Raw genomic sequence first — 21,799 nt, forward strand, 5'->3', positions numbered from 1 at the left:
GGGGGGGGCAGCAAAAGCAGACCTGACCACAGCACACATGAGTTCATTCGGACACTTACTAAATAAGTATTTACTGAGCACCTTTCTGTGTGCTGGGTAATTTATGAGGACGGCAATACATGATAAACAGGACAAACCCAGCCCCTTATGTTAAGGAGAAAGGTAGGCAAGCAATCACAATACAAGGGCTAAACGCCAGCACTAGAGGATACAGGGTCTGAGGAGCCCACAGTAGGGGCATCTCATGAGGATGAGCAATTCTGAAAACTCCCCAGACTCAGGGCTCTCGCTCTGCCTTTCTAACACAATGCAGTGGATAGTGTTAATGACTCTCAATCATCAAACACACACTGAAATTCACTTCAATACCGAGTATATAGGCCAGAGAAAGCTTTATTTTTTGCTTTTCATTTTTGTTTTGTTTTTTAAAGGGTCAAACCCATATAATATGGATAACTTAGTTATCCAGAACATGATGCTTGATGAATTCGAACATTTGATGTGTACTTCACACACCCAAGTCAAAATACTCGCTTGGTGTTGTGTACATTTCCTTTTCCTTAAAGACAAACAAACCAGTGGTACCACACTTCCTGGGGTTATGAACTTGCAAGTTATGTAAATGTCTAATCATTATGTTGTACACCTGAAACTAACATAATATTATATGTCAACTGTAATTGAAAAATTAAAAAAAAATAGGAAGAAAAAGAGAACTCTGAGGGCTGCCAAAGTGCAGGAGCTTTTCAGTGAATTCCCTCAGATACTTGGGCCAGTCTAGGGGAAACTGTTTTCTCCTCCTCCATGTTCTATTTGATTTCCCAGACCCTCACCAAATGCAACTCCTGTGCGCTCCCCAGCACCTTATATTCTCCAGTGCTGGCACTTAGCCCATTTATTGTGACTGCTTGCCTACTTGTCTCCTTAAGATAAGGGGCTGAATTTGTCTTGTTCATCTTTGTATCACCATCCTCAGAAATTACCTGACACACAGAAAGGTGCTCAATAAATAAACAAAGGCGTTAACTCAATGTCAACTGTATACCACATGCACTGTACTAACAGCTTTACATGTCTTATTTTATCTTCCAAATCTTAGGTTTTATATTCTGATAAGTGAAAAAGCTCAGAGAAGCTATGCAATTTGTCCAAGATCACATAGTACACAAGTAGCAGCAATGTATAAAATCATGTCTGTCCATGTCAAAAGCTATTAATTGCCATACATACACTTGGCTTTCTAGTAAAGCATTTAAAACCACAATATTCTATGGAGTGCATCTATAGGCTATTTCCTAACCATGCAATGTTCCAATGCTGTTATTATTAAACTAAGCCATCTGCCTAACTCCATCTTTAATCCAGTACCAAATGTCATCACACAGGAAAACCATACTCCGGGCAACTAACCCCACAATTCCCCGCACTGTTTTGTTTTCCTAAGCCTAGAAATTTGATCAGCTCACACCAAACCAGTACTTCTGTTGACATTTCCATAGAGATAATTTGGGGAAATGTAAACAGCTGATATAAGCAGCATTCTGGCATGCAGAAAAAGGTAAACTGTACAATTCTTGTTTTAAGAAGTTATTTTTAAAAGGTGAAGTCACTGTTCTTTTGTCTCTACAGACGCAGACACCATCAGCAGACTGATGTAAGAAAGTATTCTGAAATGAGGCTGACATACCACGCCTCAGCTAACTCAGAATGAATCAGGGAATGAGACGAACACACAGTAAGAGAGGATTAACCAGAAGCAGGACAGAGGCAGAACGGAGATGTGAGCACCTCTTCAGCAAGCACCGACTGTTCCAAGACTCAAGCACGAGATGGGCGCGTTCCTCGATCTGTTGCTTCACTTTGCCAGCTCTGGCACAGAAGTAACTTGTTGACGTGAAGTCAGAAAATAAATGTGCTTCTGATCATCGTTCTTTAGAGAATAGGGAACGTCCAACAGTGGAACTATATTTGAAAGCACAAATGACATCACACTCCACTCTGCTGTAGCTTGCAGCAACACTATAGCCCACACAAGCTATGCACCTGGACTAAGATGCCCTTTAGAATTAGAGAGAAATAAGTAAGTGTACATTTCCACTTCCCTCCTCCCTCCTCAGTTCCTGAACCACTCGTGGATTTTTTCTAGACTTAGGCTGGGCTGCAATCTGCCCTACCACCTACCTGCTATGTGCTCTTGAATGTGTTACCTCCTCTTCACCTATGTTTTCAGTTTCCTCATGTGTGACATGGAGCTGCCAACATGCCTCCACATCATAGGTCACTGTGAGAACTAAATTAGATAATGCGCGTAACAAGCTTAGTATAGTGCCTGGTAATGCTTCCCTGCGGGCATTTCTTCCTGGCATTGCTTGGGAAATTTATGTATTTTTTTGAATCATAAGAAAAATCAGTCAAGAAATTGGGAAAATATTGAATGTCTTGAAACTCCCAATATTAATACTCAGTATTTGAAGTTGAGAGACAGAATTTCTTATATCATAAATTATTCTATATTTTATATGATTTGTCTATTTTTAAATAATGAGAGACCATTATAATAAATAGTGAGTCATTTCTTACATAAAAGTTTCAGAAGTATTCTGTAGCAAAAACAATAAAGAATGCATGATTTATTGTTATTTGAACCAATATGTCAAAATTATGTGTTTCAATATGTAAAAAATAATCTCCATGGCCGGCTGAGTGGCTCAGTTGGTTAAGAGCTCGCTCAAGAGTTTGAGCTCTGAGCAACAGCGGTTCGAGTCCAGCCCGAGCTGAGCAGCCGCTGAGCTACCAACAGGTAGCAGGATGGCTCAGCTAAAAAAATAAAATAAAATAAAATAAAAAAATAATCTCGATTTGATACAAACATTTGATACTACAAAAATAGTAAAAAGGGGGAGTAACACAAAAAAATGCTGACTTAAAATCTATTTAAAAATTCAAAGACAGTATCACAAATGTTTAATATTTAAACTCTGTCATTCTAAAAAAAAATTTTAAACACTATACAGCATTACATGCACTATCCAATAATACGGATCTTTGTTTCATGCAAAATTTTCCATATGTAGAAAATTTTATTTTTGTGTTGGAGTTGGTTGAATAAAGATATATTCATAGATGAGGGCCGGCCGAGTGGCTCAGTTGGTTAAGAGCTCGCTCAAGAGTTTGAGCTCTGAGCAACAGCGGTTCGAGTCCAGCCCGAGCTGAGCAGCTGCTGAGCTGCCAACAGGTAGCAGGATGGCTCAGCTTAAAAAAAAAAAAAAAAGATATATTCATAGATGGAGAAGAGACAGGGAGAGAACCTGTGCCCATTAAGAGAATGTCCAAAGCACCTTAAAGGCAGACATTAGGATACATGATGCTTAATAGTAGCTCATTTCCTTTATGTAATGATGAAAATATTTTGCCTGTTTGCCCTGATTCTGGTTTTTCCATTGAAATAGATATGGCTTTTGCCAATTCAGATTTCATATCCATTTCTGATTTTCTGTCAGTGTATTCCACATCAACATTCCCATCTTCTTCTCTTTGCACTTCTGCTTTTAAAAGAACTGAAGTCCATAGCACATGTTTAAACACTGGAAAACACCCATTAACATTACTGGGCATTATCTGAATAATGCAATATTTGCATCCCCTGGTTTAACAACATTACATAGAATCACACATCAAAATTACAAAGCTAAGAACTTATTTTGCTTCTAAAACTTGTTATTTCTTGGAATACCACTTATGGCACTTGTATAAAATATACTATTTATATAAACACAATTAATATTTGCAAGAATGACTCACCATGAGCAACCGACATGGTCATGAACGCACACAACATGGCAACCGCTACAAGCATGGCTAACTGACTAAATCAGATCGTGACTGCTTCTCTCCTACATACTTCTGTCTGGGTTCCCAGAAATGTCGGCTCTGAGTGCTCTTGTTTTTCACTTGATTTGAATGGATTCTTTCAAATCAATATGTCTCTATGTTTACTGTTAAGCTTTAATTCTCAAAGGAGAATGGCACTTGGTCCTCAAGAAATGTTACCTGTTACAATTATCATTATTTCAGTCCCCATCTAGAGGTCCCAAAGGACCACTAACTCACCACCTTCCTCAAGCAAACCTCTAAGTTATTTCTTCTCTGAGCTGACACAGTTACTGTTCAGTCAATGGCCTAAGATAGAAACTGAAGTTAACTCTGCCTCTTCTCTGAGTCCCAACATTTAATCAAGCCCGTTGTCTTGTGGACTTTTGTTTTCAATCTCTCTTGAATTCCACCCTGTCCCCTGTCCTTTCTCCATCCCCATCAGTGGGCCTTACTTCAGACCCTCTTCCTTTCTTAATGGAGCTATTACCAAAGCCTCCCATTGGTGACTTGACTGCCAATTTCTCACCCCGATTGCTACAGCTGTTTCTAAAATGCACATCTGGATATCTTCTCTCGCTTTATAAAGGCCAGTGAATACCCACAGTCTCAAAGATAACATCCAAACTCCTTTTTTGTTATATAAAGCTTTTCACAATCTGGACCTGAACTTGCCAACCTCCTTTCTGACCAAACCCCCATGAATCTCAATGTCAGCTTCACAGATTTTTTCACTTTAGAATGTCAAACTTTTACACTTGCAAGATTTTGCATACATGGTTCCCTCTATTGATAATACCCGTTTAACTTCTGCTCATCCTTTAAGATCCTTTTCGGCTCAGGAATCTCCATATAAAGTTCTTCCTAAACTGTCCAGGAAAATTAAAGCTTCTATATTTTTAATTTATATTATGTTAATAGCATTACAAACATTTTTATAGCATGAAGCATGTAGTACTGTCATTATCTCATTGTATCTGTCTCCTCCATTAGACAGTGAGCTCTAGAATGGAGATAAGTCTCTTTATATTTATATTTTTCTACATTCCCCAACACTCTACCCTGAAGTAGTTATGCAAAATAAGTTGTGTATATACACACATATATTTAAAGAATGGGTGAATATATCAACTAATGAATAAAATTGTGATAATTGCTGGTAGTAATTTTTTAAATAAGAGGGAGTACGTTGCACGGGTCTTGCTTCTTTACATTAGAGGCAAAAAGAAAGGGGGAAAACTTGCCTTCCATCAGAATGACATCTTGATGAAGAGAAAATAAGCGCCTATTTATTCAGCAAGTTAAGTGGGTGACAACTTTTTTACTTCCTGTGAGAGAATTATGGAAACACTCTTACTGGGGAGGGAAAAAGCAGAGGAGGCTCAAGAAGGACAATCAAGGCTCTTGAGGCTTCCAAGCATGGCCGAGGAATGAAAGTGTTTCCTACCAGCAGACTTTGGGCAAACCTGGTATCTATCCGCCCTAGGCCTCAGTCTTCTCCTTTGTAACATGAGAGTGCTGGACTACAGTGATATTTAAGAAACTCTCCTCCTCCATGTATTACCTCCACACAAAGTTCTGCACAGAGTTCTCAAGCAAGCAAGAGAGTTAACCATCTCACTTCACTGTGTTATTATTAAATTATGAAAGGATGAGAGCAACAAAAGATTTCTTAAGAAACATGGAGGGGAAAAATGCATGATTTATAAAGAACACTGAAATAATCAAAATATATGGCAGAGGATAAATAGAAAACATAAAATATTAGAGGTTCATCTAAATATATCCATAATCACAATGAATATAAATGGATTTAATCATCAAGGGACAAAGGCTCTCAGATTGCAGACTGAAAACCAAACTAAATCCAGACATAGGCTGTTTACAGGAGATATATCTAAAGCATAAAGCACAGAAACCTGAAAGTATATGAACCATAAAATAGAAACATACCAGAAAGAATTAACCAAAGAAAGCCACAACAGGGATTTTAATAACAGTTAAAATAAAGCAAAAATGCATATTAAACATAGAGAATCAATGGGCTATAACAACCTGTAAGCACCTAATGGCATAGGCTCAAGACAGGTTAAAAAAAATTGGTAAGGGAGGAGGAGGGTGGTAGATGAGGGAAGACAGGGTCAAATATATGGTGATGGAAGGAGAACTGACTCTGGGTGGTGAACAAACAATATGATATATAGATGATGTATTACAGAATCGTACACTTGAAACCTATGTAATTTTACTAACCATTGTCACCCCAATAAGTTTTAATTTAAAAATAAATAATAATAAAAATATTTAAGAAAAAAAAAGCAAGACTGGAAAAAGTGAGGGGTTTAGAATAACTGAAACACAAATTACAAAAAGAAATTTTTTTTTTAAATGATATAATTGCAAGAACGAATCGACAAATCCACAATACTACTGTGTGATTTTTAAACACATTTCTTATAAAATAATAGCTGAAACAGATAAAATGTTGGTAAATACACAGAATATTCGAATAATACAATTAAATTATCTATCATCTATCCATCCATCCATCCATCCATCCATCCATTCATCCATTCATCCATATACACCCATCCTAGTACCTATCACTGACATAATGGCTCTTACTATTCCCTGCCTTGCTCACTCCACTCCAAACACACTGGCATCTTTTGTTCATCATAAACGCCAGGCACACTCCTGTCTCTGGGCCTTCATGTGGCTGTTCCCACTGCCTAGAATGCTCTCCAGCTCCATATTCACATGGCTCATTTCTTCATCATCTTTAAATCATTTCTACAATATCATTCTCTCAGTGAGGTTTACCCTACACACCTGACTCAAAATTGCAGCTCTTCATGACCCAACAAACCCATTTTACCCTCATTAGTTTCCCATAGAACTTATCACCTTGTAATAAACTCTGTAACTTACTGATTCACCATGTTCAATCTCCATCCACTAGAATGTTAAGCTCTACAAAAGGAAGGATTTCTGTTCTGTTCACTGATGTACCTCCAGCACCGAGAACAGTGTCTGGAACATAGTAGGGCCCAACATGTATTTGTTAAATGAATAAATGAAGAACAGAAATTAATACAAGTATACAAGAGGATAAAATCAAAACCTTGGTGTAGCCAAATTGATTAAAAAAATAAAGATGAATAGCACCAACAGAATTAGGAATGAAAAGGGGAACATAAATAGAGTTTTAAAATTCACAAGAGAATAACACTAATGATAGTATAAATGCTAGTATTTATTAAGTGCTTATACATGCCAGATGTTCTAAACATTTTACATGTGTTTTCCTGTAATCTTTATTCCACCCTGTGAGGGAGCTACTATTATATTATTGTCTTCATTTTATATAGAAGAAAACTAAGGCACGGGGTCACATAGCCAGATTCCTGGAGCCAGGATTCCAACCACATCCTCTAACTCTGGAACCTAGCTTTAACATACACTCCTCTGTTTTCATATAGAGACTAGTTCAAACAACTTGATGCCAATATGTATAAACTTAAACCAAAAAACGACATTTTCCAGACAAACAGATGCAAGAAATTAAATAAACTTACACCACTAGAGAAACTGAATCAGTAGTAAAAAATTTACCAACAAAACATAACAGCAAGACAAATTCTACAAAATAATCAGATAATCTCTCTTATTCACACTGTTTCAAAAAACAGAAAAAGAGGGAAAAGCTGCCCAACTCATTTTGAGGCCATTGTATAATCTGATACGAAAACTGAACCAAGAACAATAGAAGACAGAAAAATCATAGGCCATTCCCACATATGATCACAGATGCAAAAAAAAAAAACCATTAAAATATTAGCATACTGAATGGAGCAATTTATTTAAAAATAATCACAATCAGACTTTATTCCAAAAATGTAACGATGTTTTAATCTCCTAATGTAATTCACTTACTGGCATTTTGGTCTGGATAATTCTGTGTTATGGATGCTGTCCTGTGCATTATATTGGGTTGTCGGAAAAGTCATGGCGTATTTTGCCTATGTTTTTCAAAGGTCATTTATTTATATAAAGAACAAAGATCAATCAATGATATATTGCCCGTTTTGTTCGATAACCTTTTGCCATCTTTCAGTGAGCTTCATAATTCCTCGTTCATAGAAGGACCTATCTTTATTTGCAAAAAACTGAACAAGGTGCTGATTTACAGCCTCATCTAAATTGAACGTTATACCACAGAAGGAGTTTTGAAGAGAGTAAAACAAGTGGAAGTCTGATGGCACAAGGTCAGGCAAGTATGGTGGGTGTGGCAACACATCCCATCCATGCTCCAATAATTTTTGATGGGTGATCAAACTTGTGTGTGGTCTAGTGTTGTCATGATGGAACACAACTCCTTTACAATTAACAAGCTCTGGACGTTTCTAGATTATGGATTTGTTCAAACTGTCCAATTGCTGACAGTACACATTCGAATTGATTGCTTGGTTCCTTGGTAGGAGCTTGAAAAACACGACACCTTTAAAATCCCACCACACTGAAAGCATAACTTTCCTCTGATGAATGTCTGCTTTCAATGTCATTTGAGGCAAATCATCACATTGGGGCCAAGACTGTTTGCACACCACATTGTTGTAAACAATCCACTTCTCATCACCAGTTATCATTTCCTTCAAAAAAGGATCATTTCCCTCACGTTTAATGAGCATATTGCAGATGTTTATACGCACTGTCAAATGAACTTCTTTGAGTTCATGCAGAACCCAAATATCGAGCTTGCTTACATATCCCAGCTTCTTCGGGTGGTCGGGAATGCTTCAATGATGGATGATCAATGTTTCTGTAATCTCTTGTGTCACGTAATGTGGGTTTGACTCCGTCATCATCAACCTTGATGGGCCTCCCTGGCTGAGGGGCGTCGTTGAGATCAAAATCACCAGCACGGAATTTTGTGAACCATCATTTGCACTGACGTACTTGTAGAGCATTGTCACCATAAGCTTTATGCAACTTTTCACAAGTTTGATGCACGTTCTTCCCTTTATGGAAGCAAAACAGTAAAATATGGCAAAAATGCACAGTTTGGTCTTCCATCTTCAACTTGTAAAATCTCCAAAATTCAACCAAATCGTTCAATTTTTTTTTAGAATGAAGACTAGAACTGTCAGTTGTCAAATGGCATAGCAATAACATAGATGTAAATGACTCTAGCACTTCCAAAAATGAACTAGTGCCATCTGTCACAAACATGCATCATGACTTTTCCAACAACCCAATAGAATGTTTACGGCATTCCTGACTTCTACCCACTAGCTGCTAGTAGCACCCTCCTCCCAGCTGTGACAATGAAAAATGTCTCCAGACATTGCCAAATGAAACTGTTCCCTGTTGAGAACCCCTGATGTAGAGGCTGGTGAACTGTCTCATGCATTATGCTTCTACTTAGTAGAACCTGGGCCAGTTGTACAGGCCTTAGAAGCACAGACCCAACTGCTATATTTTCCTTTGAATAATAACCTTAAATATGGTTTCCACTTATCTTAAAATTCAAAAGTATTATATACCAAAAGGATAATACTAAATCAACTTTATTATTCCTCTGTATGAAGATGAAGTATACCTCACAGGATACTGGTTCTAAATTTACTCAACTCTTGAATATCCACATATGAATTACATGAGGACAACTTTTTGATAACTTTTATTTTGACATAATTTAAACTTACAGAAAAGTTGTAAGAATACCACAAGGGACTTTTGTATATCATATATCATCTACTCAGATTCAACAACTGTTCATATTTTGCCCAATTAGGTATATCACATTCTCACTAAACAAAAACATTTTTCTGAACCATTTAAGAGTGGGTTGAAGACACTGTGCCTCTTAACCACTAAGGACTTAGTATTTCCTAAGAACAAAGACAATCTTCACATAATCACACTAAAAGCATCAAAGTCAAGAAATTGAATATGAATACAATGGTATTATCTAATCCATGGTTTATGCTCCGATTTCATCAATTGTCCCGCTAATGTCATTTGTAGTTTTCTACAGATATTTCACAACTTACATTTAAACAATCACTATTAAATGTTGTGATTCCCGATATTTCAAAGAAATGTTATAAAATAAATAATTGAATCTATTTTAAACATGCTACTTACAATGGTGAGATTAACAAATCAGTCCACAAAAAAAGCTATTTAGCCCAAAGAGTGGCCAAAACATTTAGCAATGAGCAATCAGTAGGGAACAACATTATTGCAGAAATCATTATTAGAGCAATCCAAAAGTTATGCTGAAAGAAGTTTTTTAAAATAATAAAATTTGGGCTAGGTTAATTAAAAGGTGATGGGAGATCCATTAATATTTCTGTTGGGATTCTTAAAGAAAACTTACAAGCTCTGTAAGAGGTTGGTGGTCCTGGTTCTTTAATATGTCTAACTTTACCATAAAATTTAGAACTTTCCTTTTCCATGACAGGTATAAACCATCAATATGATTCAAACTTATCAGGCATAACTAAGGTTGTTTTAAATCTCTCCATTAATTGCCAACTCTTTAAGATTTGTAAGTCTGCCCTCAATATGCTATAAGAAACATGTTGTGTATTAGAGATGATGCAACACTCAAGACTGCTAAATTTTATTTTCTTCAAATAGATTTTGTATATAATTATATAATTTCCTCTTATTTTACTTTATAAATTTCCTCCAATTTTTCAAGAGCGTTCCCTTTAATGTCAAATTTAAATAGCTGGATTTACATGTAGAAAACATCTACATGAAAACATTTACATGTACGTCAATGACAAGACATGCCTCCTCCATGTTTACCTGTCTGATGTAATCAACTCCTGGATCTCCCATGATTTGGGGCCTTTTCCTGTTCTCTTCCCCATCTTCCTCCTCTAATTAGACTTGAGGCTGAAAACAGGATGATTAACCCTCTCATGACCATGCTGATGTTTCTCATATTCAAATAGGCAGTTGTGTCTCAAATAGGAAGTGGAGTCTTAGTTATAAATGTCAAGGATTATTTTACAGTTAATACAAAAATAGCTACCATTTGGCTATTTTAAATCTTCACTAAAATGGAACAGAATTTCCTGTATAGTTACCACTGGATAAGATACATTTCATAAAGGCAGCTATAAAAAGATAAAAGAAAATGGTTTGTTCTCTTTAAAGCTGAAAACACAAAATGATCCAGGTATCCTTTTCAGGAGTTACAAATACAGTGTGTTATTTTTCAAAATCTATTAATTACTTTGTGAATCTTAGAACCATATTTTTCCATAATTAATTAAATGAATAAAGTAACACCATACATACCCTGAGTGGCTGTTGGAGGTAGTTTGAGGGTATTATCTAACTTCTCCCAAAGGTAAGTTGGTCGAGGAATGCCTTCCTCTGAGCTACAGAGCAGGATGACATCGCTGCCGATATCCTGGGATCCTTGGATTTGGCAGTGTGGGGCAGAAGGGGGAACTGTAAGAAGAGTAAGCAATAAAGGATGTATTTACTATGAGCCAAATGATGATGGAGGAGATGTCAACATTCAGCACACTGGAACCTCAGATAACACCATTTTTGGAACACATACCAGAAGACTACCTCATGAATGAAGCCAGTGGATAGTCATGTACTATTCACAGGGCTTGTGCATAAGTGTAGGGCTTATGTCAATTGGCAGGGTGCAAAAATGTTAAAGGGGCTACATCCTCTACTTATATTTTGAAGGTATCTTATGGTCTTGGTTCCACTCTGCTTTCTCTAAAGAATAATTCTTAAGATCCTCTGCACAATGCATTGCCTTTAAAACATTATGGAATACACACATGTTCATAGCAGCATTATTCACAATTGCTAAAAGGTGACAACAACCCAAGTGTCCACAGATTAATGAATGGATAAACAAAATGTGCTATGCATACATAATGGAGTATTACTCTGCCTTGAAAAGTAAGGAAATTCTGACACATGCTACAAAGTGGATGAAACTGGAAGACGTTACGCTAAGTGAAATAAGCCAGTCATAAAAAGACAAATAATGTGTGATTCCACTTATATGAGGTTCCTAGAGTCAAATTCATAGAAACAGGAAGTAGAACAGTGGTTTCCAGCAGCTGGAAGGAGAGGGAAATGTTTAATGAGTACAGAGTTTCAGTTTTGCAAGATAAAGAGTTCTGGAAATTGATCATACAACAATGTGAACGTACACTAAACTGAACACTTAAGAATTGGGGACCGGCCAAGTGGCTCAGTTGGTTAAGAGTGCGAGCCTGAGCAACAGGGTTGCTGGTTCGATTCCCACATAGGCCAGTGAGCTGCGCCTGAGCTGAAATGCTGCTGAGTTGCCAACAGGTGCCTGGATGGCTCAGCTGGTGACAGTACATGCTCCTAACAACAAGGTTGCCGGTTCTGGTGGACTATGCCCACCTGCAACTAAGATTGAACATGGCACCTTGAGCTGAGCGGCAGTGAGTTGCTGATCGGCGGCCAGATGGTGCCTGGACTTGGAGCTGAGCTAGCTGTGCCCTCCACAACTAAGACTAAAGGACAACAACTTGGCTGTTCCCCTTCCCCAATTCTCCAAAAAAATATTTAAAAAAAAGAATTGGCTAAAATGGTAAATTTCATGTTATGTGTGTTTTACCACAATTTTTTTTTTAATTAGTATGAAGAGAAGATATTTCAAGGAAGAGCAAACAACCACTTACCCTGCCAACTACTCTGGCTAAAATCACCTTAACAGGGTTCTTTGTTTTTTACAAACAAAACCCAGACAGACCCACTTTACACCAAATTCTGCTTTATATGGGGAAGTTAGAGTAAGGGTCAAGTATATGTTCTACTGGATAGTAATGCAGTAGACATTTCATAATTTTTAAAACTAAAGACACAAGGAACGTGAAACAAAAATTACAAACAAAAAAAAAAACACAACCCCTGAAGCCTGCCCCCATCACACACACATACAAACACACTAACAGTGGTGGTTTATAGTAAAAAAAAAAAAAAAAGAAAATTAAGCAAATAAAAATATAAACTACTAAGCCTATAGCTTGGAATCTCATATTGGGGAATGTGAGCAGTAGGGATGAAATACAAATGATGATGTACTTGCAATGCAAAGGGCTTTTCAATAAATGTGTTCAACCTTGCAAAAATGAATGAATAGAAAATAAATGCAGAATATAGAGGAACCAAGAAAGAAAGTGGGTGGGGGAAGAGAGCACAATGAGAGGGTATAGGTAGGAAGAGTAAAACATCTCAGGAAATCCTAGCTGCTATGATGAGATAAGCCAATCTCTTTCATTTATTGCCTTTTACATTGCCATGTGATGCTATGAGGGAAAATCCAAAATAATTCTTTGAAGTTAGTAGCATTAACTCTGAGATCAATCAAAGGCTTTTTTGTCCTTCCTATAAAAAATGAAACAAACACTTGGATAATGCGGGAAGATAGTTACCTAACTTACAGGTAGCATCAGAACAGTATTAAATTCCAACAGCACTCTGTATCCAGTACTCAGATTACTGTAAAGTCTATACAATATTAATATATTCGAGTGAATAATGTTTCTAGGATAGAAATTTCCAACCTGGTCCTTAATTTTCTCATTTTGTTTCAAGACTGAAAGAACAAGGCACATCCTCGCCCACAGAAGGGAGATGGCAAGAAGAGCCAACACCGTTGTCCTCAAGAGATTCAACAATGGAGGGGAAAGGAAGAGGGCTTGCCCGGGAATATGGGGGCCGATGCTGAGACTTGAGTAGGATGGAGGACTATAAAAGCACCAGTTTTCCTAAGTACTTCCTCATTCTCCCCAAATGAACTGAATTTAGCCACTTCTACCACAAGTGTTTTATTTCAGAAGCAGCAGAATTGAGAAACAGAACATGTGTAGACTGGACTTAATTAAAGATTAGTCTAACTGGCTGGTATAATGGAAAGGTACTGATTTAAGAGAAAAGACCTAAATTTTAATCTAAATTTTATTGCTGTTCATTGTCTTGGAAAAGGCCCTAAATCTATTTGGTCTTGGTATTAAGACTAAATTGACCATATAATATATCATTCAAAACAAGGATACTTTTAAGAGTACAAGAAGGTATTATTAAATTATGCCAGGACAACAGGAGTAAGCCGAGAACGGCGGTGAGCCCACTCAGTGTTACACAGACATGAAGCAGTAGTTAATTTATTCTCACATGTGCTGAAACTTCTGCTTCGTACGCATAATAAATAATTCTTGATTTAATTTGCTCTCAACAATCAGTCCTATCCTGCAGAAGTTTAAGAAAAGTTTCTTTTTACTTTTTTTTTTTTTTAGCTGAGCCATCCTGCCACCTGTTGGAAGCTCAGTGGATGCTCAGCTCGGGCTGGACTTGAACCGCTGTTGCTCAGAGCTCATACTCTTGAGCAAGCTCTTAACCAACTGAGCCACTCAGCCGGCCCAAGATGCCACTTTTGATAGTACTTTACACCACCTTCAGAAAAAATCCTTTAGGAAGTAAGCTTTAGAGAGCCACCTGAAATGGAGGAAGTGGTGGGGAGGCTATGTGTAGGGAGCACGGAGAAGCAGCGTGAATGGATCTGAGAGGAGCAAAGACAGGAAGAGGAAACAAGCTGACTGAGAGTGCAGAAGGACAGGCAGAAGTAAATATGCGTGAGGGTAGATTCATACGCACAGCCAAGCTGCCCAGATTATTTCCTGTCACTCACCTAAAACAGTGAGACCGGTGACCCCAATGTTCCTGCCTCCTCTATCCGGAAGGTTGTTAACCAAACACTGGTAGGTGCCTGTATCTGATAGCTGAGTGTTATTAATGAAGATGGAGACATTGGTGGCTGGCATGGTGCCTATAAATCCTACCCGACCGTGGAACTGGGGGGCACCATCAAACGTCTGTCCACCCTGATACAGAATGACCTGAAAAAGAAAGCAAAGTAAAAAAATTGGCCACTGCATCTCCTTCTAGACATATAACAATAACTATCTAGTAGACAGTAGACTGCACCAAACATTAGAAAATTGTCTTTCTAATCTTAGAGTTGTCACCAAGTTTTTACTATGGCACCTGTCCACAGGTATCTAGGGGCTCTGAATTCTTACATACCTAATTAAAATAACATTTTTTCCTTACCTAACTTGTATGAATATAAAAAATGTCTTTATGCTACCCTACTATCAGCCCAAATATATTTTTACCAGTTATTTCCAAAATCAAAGTTAAAAAAATTTAGCACTGTCATTCTCATGCTTAATAGGACACAAAATGATAGAACACAATTAAATAAATAGAACACAATTAAAGACTGAATATAAGTGAATGTCATAAAAGGGAAAAAGAGCTATAAGCCCATGATTGCTGCTCTTATGTCAATTTCTATTACCAAAGTTGACTATTCATGGGAGAGGACTCAGAATGGTGTTGCAAAAAGCCCTTTGGGCTGACAGTGAGGGACTTGACTTGGTTCTATGCCAGCTCTACCTTTAAATGTTTAGGTAACTGTGGTCAAGTCTTTCTTTGCCTCTTTGGCTCAATCATTGACTCCTAAAATGATGAAGTTGAACAAAATGGTCTCAAAGGCTCAGTCCAATTATAAAACTTCCATAGTTTTAAGAAATACAAGAAGTTTCTATTAAATATATCTACTTGAATTACATATCAGAAAATTTAGCTTATCAAATACTTTTCGGTAGTAAGCTTATTGAAGCTTTAGAAAAGCTTCGTAATGAAAAACAGTTAACTTCAGGAATGAAGGTATAGTCATAATCACAATTCATTAATTTTCTGAGCATTATTTTCTAAAGTGGGTATCACATATTATGGATCTTTTACCTATAATTGATAGACCTTATTAGGTATAGCTTCTATTGCAATGAACCTTAATTTATTTGAGACTCCAGTATACCTGGTTTTGTTTATTATAAAATATTTGTAAAATTAACCAAATAATTCAAGTACTACTCTCTAATGTTACTTCCTTAACATTATCACTGTCTTTAAAAAGTACTCTCTCAATATGCCTATGTTGGCGCCAGTTCCTTCCTTTCAAAATATATTTTGCTTTTTCTGTCTTCATATTTCCTGTCAGTGAATTTCTTGATGAAACTCCACATTCCTACATAAAATTCTCGAAAGGATCCCCCTTGACATCTGTTAACTTAAATAAAATAATAATAAGTCTTTTGAAAAAGAGGATAATCTCTTCTGACAGTTGAGCGACTAATAATACAGGAGTAGGATTTAAAACACACAGGCACACTGAAAGTACCACCTTATTCTAGAAATCAAATACATACTCAGGATGCTTTCCTACCCTCTTCTGAAACGATAATGTTTTAGAGATGGCACAGGATGGGACAGAAGTACCTGTTCAGGTTGGTTGGCATTGGAGAGAGGAATGACCATCCAAATGACATTGAGGTTAATGAGGGCAGCGCTGGTGGTGAAAGTACAGGGCAGAACGGCTGTCTGACCCCGGGCCACCTGGACACTCCCAGGGCTCTCTGACACTTCCAGGGAAGCTGCGACACCTGCAGAAGGACAAACAGGAGATTATGTGCACTCCCTTTCCTGAGAGCCCAAAGCCCTTCAGAAAAGGTTTGTGTGTTTTACATTATCGGTAGTATAAACAGATTGGCATGACAGTCTTACTAAACAACTACTGACCAGTCACTAAGTCCAAATAATAAAAACTGCTCATCCCTTTACCTCACAGAAACTACAAGTGAAAAATATGAGAGGCTACTTATTCAATTTTGTAAGACACTATCAGGTATTTGGCCAGATTCAAATACAACATGGCAGAATTCAACTGACGGGGTTTGAGTAAAACCTGAAATGGTGATGAGGGATGAGAAATAAGCCAAACTTTTCTGAAAACATCATTACCATAGCACACTGAAAAATTAAACGCTTATCTATAAATCTAACAAAATATGTGTAGGATCTATAGCCTGAAAACTGTAAAACACTGATGAAATAAATCAAATAAGACCAAATAATTGGAGAGATATGCAATGCTCATGGATTGGAAGATCCAATATTGTTAAGATGCCAATTTTCCCCAAATTGATCTATAGATTCAGGGCAATCCCAATCAAAATCCCAGCAGCTTTTTGTTGATATTGACAAACTAATTCTAAAACACAAGAAAAGGGAAAGAGCTAGAATAACCAATAGAATATTGAAAAAGAAGAAAAAATCTGGAGAATTGACACTATCCCACTTCAAAATTTGCTATAGAGATATAGTAATAAAGACAGTACTAGCATAAGGCTAGACCACCACCAGATAAACAGCACAGAACTCAGAGTTCTGAAATAAGCCCTTATATTTCTTGTCAAATGCTTTTCAACAAAAGAACAAGACAATCAAGTAGGGAAAAGAATGATCTTTTCAACAAATGGTGCTGGAAGAATTCAATATTAATATACAAAAAAGATAACTCAGACTCTTACCTCATAGTACACACAAAAATTAACTCAAAATGTATCATAGACCTAAATTTAAGAGCTAAAACTATAAAACTTCTAGAAATAAACATAGGGGAAAATATTTATGACTTTGGGTTAGTCAAAGAGGTCTTAGATATGTCACCAGACCCATAAATTAAAAGAAAGCAATTAATAAATTGGACTTCATTAAAATTTTAAAAACCTTTATGCTTCAAAAGATTTAATTAAGAAAATAAAAAGTCAAGGTACAGACTGGGAAAAAATACTTCTTATTTTTGTCATATATCTTGTCATATATCTTGTCATATATCTTGTCATATATCTTGTCATATATCTGATAAAGGACTTGCATAAAGAATATATAAAGAATTATTACAACTCAATAATAAAAAAAACCTTAAAATGGGTAAAATATTTCAGCATTATTACTCATTAGGACACTGCATATTAAAATCACAGTAGGATACACTGCACACCCATTGTATTGGCGATAACTACTGTAATGGCGATAATCAAGGCAAAACCAAGTGCTGACAAGGATGTAGAAAACCTGGAGTCCTCATTCACAGCTGTTGGGAATGTAAAATGGTACAGCCACTTTGGAAAACAGTTTCAGTTTCTTAAACAGTTTCTTAAACAGTTTGACATACATTTGCCATACAATCTGGCAATTCCATTCCTAGGAATCTACCCAAGTAAAATGAAAATACATGTGCACACAAAGACTTGTCTGTGAATGTTTATAGTAGCATTATTCATATAATACCCCCAAATAGAAATAATACAAATATTCATGAACTGGTGACTGGATGGATACACAAAATGTAAGAATATCCATACAAAGAAATATTATTCAGAAATAAAAAGCAACAAGTTACAACATGTATGAGCCTCTCAAAGACATTTTGCTAAGTGAAAAAGCCAGATGCAAAAGACTACATACTGTATTATTCCACTTATATGGACTGTCCAGACAAGGCAAGTCTGTAGAGACAGCAAGAGAATCAGTGGTTGCCTGGGACTAGGGAGGAGGGAGTAGGGATTGATGCATATATATGTTCAATGGAACTTTTTAGGGCAACGAAAACTTTTAGAACTGGATTGTTAAGATGGTTGAACAACTCTATAAATTTACTAAAAACAATTGAATTTTATACTTTAAAAGGGTGAATTCTGTTGCATATAAATTATACCTCAATAATGCTGTTAAAATTCAAAAGAAATAAACAGTGACTTACCAGAGCCAACCCCTGGGAAGCCAAAATCAACTGTTATCTCTTCTGAAAAGAATGTCTGCCCAGCCCCCTGGGACTATGGAACAATATGAGACTAAATGGAGATTAAAATGGTCAAGGAGATCCAACAAAGAAGCTATTCTAACCATGAAAAATACATTAAGTCCCAGGCAGTATCTCAAACTGTTTTATTTTGACATATTATCCCAATTCTCCCAAAAAAGTAACATGATAGCATACTGTTATGATTACAATTAGTTTAAAAATTAAACGTACATAACACCCTCCTTTATAGAACTTCATGTTCTTCACATATAGTCTGATGATGTCCTCAGTAGTTAAATTTGCAGGATAAAATGTTTCATAAAATAAGCCATCAGTGGTAGAATATAAAGCACTTAATAACATCAGGAAAAGTCTCTAAGTTTTAAAAAGGCAAGTTGAAAGAACCGCCGGCATTAAGAGGCAGAAAGGGTAGGTTATGTGATCATGCCACCAGCCATGAAGAGCTGAACAAGCTGCCTCATAGGGTAGGAGTGGGTTAAGGGGGTATAAGTGTTACAATGATTATTATAAATGCCACTGGAGATGTTTTTAGGAATAAGTGTGGAAGCCAAACTAGTAACAGAACCTGCATCATTTCATTATTCAGATACTACTCCAAGGAAGAAGGGAACACCCGCCCTTAATCTACTATACCCTCCACCCTCAATTCACTAATTTCAAGCTGAACTTGCAGAATCTTTAATACAAATTTTTAAAAGAAAAAAAAATGACCAATACAAACTAAAAATGAAAGAGAAATATATAGATGGGGGAAATCTACCAAAATATGGTAGGGCTTCATTCAGTCAAGGAAGAGTAGATTTGCAGGATAGGGGTGGGAGCTGGGGGAAATACGGCAGGTCTGCTGGCAGACAGCAAGCCTCTGAGGTGGCAGAAGCTATGCAAGACCAACTTCATTTACTTCACATCTTTACGCAAGGTTAACCTTGAAATCTCAAGCACCAAGAGAGCTACAGAAGAAATACAAGTAGTCTAGACAAGGCTGCTCTCAGAGCTTAGACAAGTGTGGGTTCGAGGTCAAACAGATCTAGTTTGAAGTTTGGCTCTTTGATCTACTTAGCTGTGCGGCCCCAAATAAATCACTGAATCTCTGATTCTGTTGCCTCATCTGTACAACAGGGCTGAATACTGCCATCACATCTCCAAAGGGAATGACAAGAGCAGTACCAGATGTTGGTGGCTGACGACAACTACCACTTCTGCTATTGCTAGCAAATAGCAAGTCCACACTAAACACTATATACAAACACATACATATACATACACACACTCATTTAATCCTACAAGGTGTTTATCCCCATTTTACAGAAGAAATTGAGGTCCAGAGAGACCAAAAACCAGCTCAAGGTCACACAGAAGTGGTAAGGCTTGAATTCAAATCCCACGCAGTTTATCTATAGAGCACATACATTATACCACATATAACTAACACACAGAAATCAGTCCATAAATGTTGTCATTATTATCACTACTACAGGGTGTGATCAAAAGATATGGTGAATGTTTAAATAAAAAAATTTACTACAATAAAAGACACATTGTCATTAATCCCCCTCAAAATACTCTCGCTCACTTCAAACACACTTATCCCATCATTCTTGCCACTTTCTGAAGCAATTCTCTAAGTCCTCTTTCATGACTGTCTTTACTTCATCCTCCATCACGACAATGCTTCATGTCACACATCACTTCTGGTGTACGGCAATTTCTATCAAATAAAAACATTACAGTGTGTCCTCATCCACCTTAGTCACCGGATCTGGAACCATACGACTTCTGGCTCTTCTCCAAAGTCAAAATGACCATGAAAGGGAAAAGTTTTGAATTGATTCAGGACATCAAGGCAGCCACGACAGCGCAACTAAACACACTCACGAAAGAGGACTTCCAGAACTGCTTCAGAAAGTGGAAAGAACAATGGGATAAGTGTGTTTGAAGCAAGAGGAAGTATTTTGAGCAATGTTTCTTGTACTGTAATAATTTTTTATTTAAACATTCACTGTATTTTTTCATCACTCCTCATATATCATACAATCCCCAAATTTAAAACTAGTATGGACTTTTACATAAAACCATCAGATGGAAACTCCCACAACTTCCTGCTTCCAAACCCACAAATCAGCTTTGATCTGCCTCATCCTCTTCTTCTCTCCTGTCAGATTACAGGAGTTCATCTAAAGTCAATCCCTCACTTGGGGGATGGATTTACAATCCATCCTTTTGGCCTCCTTAGTAACCTTATCATAGACTGCTCCCTCTCTTGAAGCTTTAACCTCTCCTGTTGCACTGGAGCCTTCCTAATAGCATTTAAATATCCTCAAGTATTTCCACTTAAAAAAAATTCCTCCCCCCACACTCTACCCCACCGTCTCCTCCAGGAAATGCCCCCCTCTGATGCATCATCATTAACCTTTTTCAAAGAGCTGCCTATACTCACTCTCTCCATAGAGACTCTTCTGCCATTCAATCTTCAATCCACTCCTGCCATATCATCGCTTCTTAAAAATAGTTCTCCCTAGGTTTCCCAGAGACATCCTGATGCCTTCATGACTCTTGTGACCCTTCTCTGATTCTCAGTAGCATCTAACAGTGATGTCCACTCCCCCTCCTTCTTGAAACACATTTTTCCCTTAGCCGCAGTGACATAATTTACTCTAGTTTTCTTTCTGTATCACTGGCGACTTCTCGTCTCTTTTGCTGTTTCACCTTTCTCTACATGGCTGCCTTCTTTTACGCTAAACTCTCTTCCTACAAACTCTCATCTACTATCATGGCTTCACTTCTTTCATACATGACAATGGCTTTGTGTAGAGCATATAAAATATATTATATATGTTGGATTGAGGTTTTCAAAACAAGTTGTTTACTAGTAGGAACACAAGTTAGGCTGCACATATGTGAGACTGATAAGAGTGAAGTAAAGAATATGTTTTTGTGTGAAACTGAGCATAACAAAATTGAGTGATAAACACATTCACCAAACAACTTCTGGTTATCACCTAAGAAGTAAACAAGTCCAATGAAAAGAGGATAAAGGCAAAACTCCAGAGCAGTGCCATGAGTAAGTAGTCTGACTGGGCGCTCTGGCTAAGACCCTCTGCGAGGTGCAAGCCACAGTACTCCAGGACTCCCCGAAGTTCTTCCTTGCAAGGCCAGCTGCCTCAGACC

At 37.2% G+C, this 21,799-nt stretch overlaps 1 protein-coding gene across 4 annotated transcripts in view; it reads right to left on the reverse strand.

Moving 5' to 3' along the window:
• The window catches only part of IGSF11 (immunoglobulin superfamily member 11), a 132,269-nt gene that overhangs the window by 6,218 nt on the left and 104,252 nt on the right, over positions 1-21,799 (reverse strand). For all 4 annotated transcript variants that reach the window (XM_019629187.1, XM_019629185.1, XM_019629186.1 and 1 more), the window contains exons 2-4: positions 16,243-16,406; positions 14,588-14,795; positions 11,191-11,346 (exon numbers count right to left, since the gene is read on the reverse strand). In XM_019629187.1, the coding sequence (XP_019484732.1) occupies positions 11,191-11,346; positions 14,588-14,795; positions 16,243-16,406 (528 nt within the window). The remainder of the gene's footprint in view (positions 1-11,190; positions 11,347-14,587; positions 14,796-16,242; positions 16,407-21,799) is intronic.

Source organism: Hipposideros armiger, unplaced genomic scaffold (assembly GCF_001890085.2).
Source record: "Hipposideros armiger isolate ML-2016 unplaced genomic scaffold, ASM189008v1 scaffold_829, whole genome shotgun sequence".
In the NCBI taxonomy this organism is placed as follows: domain Eukaryota; kingdom Metazoa; phylum Chordata; class Mammalia; order Chiroptera; family Hipposideridae; genus Hipposideros; species Hipposideros armiger.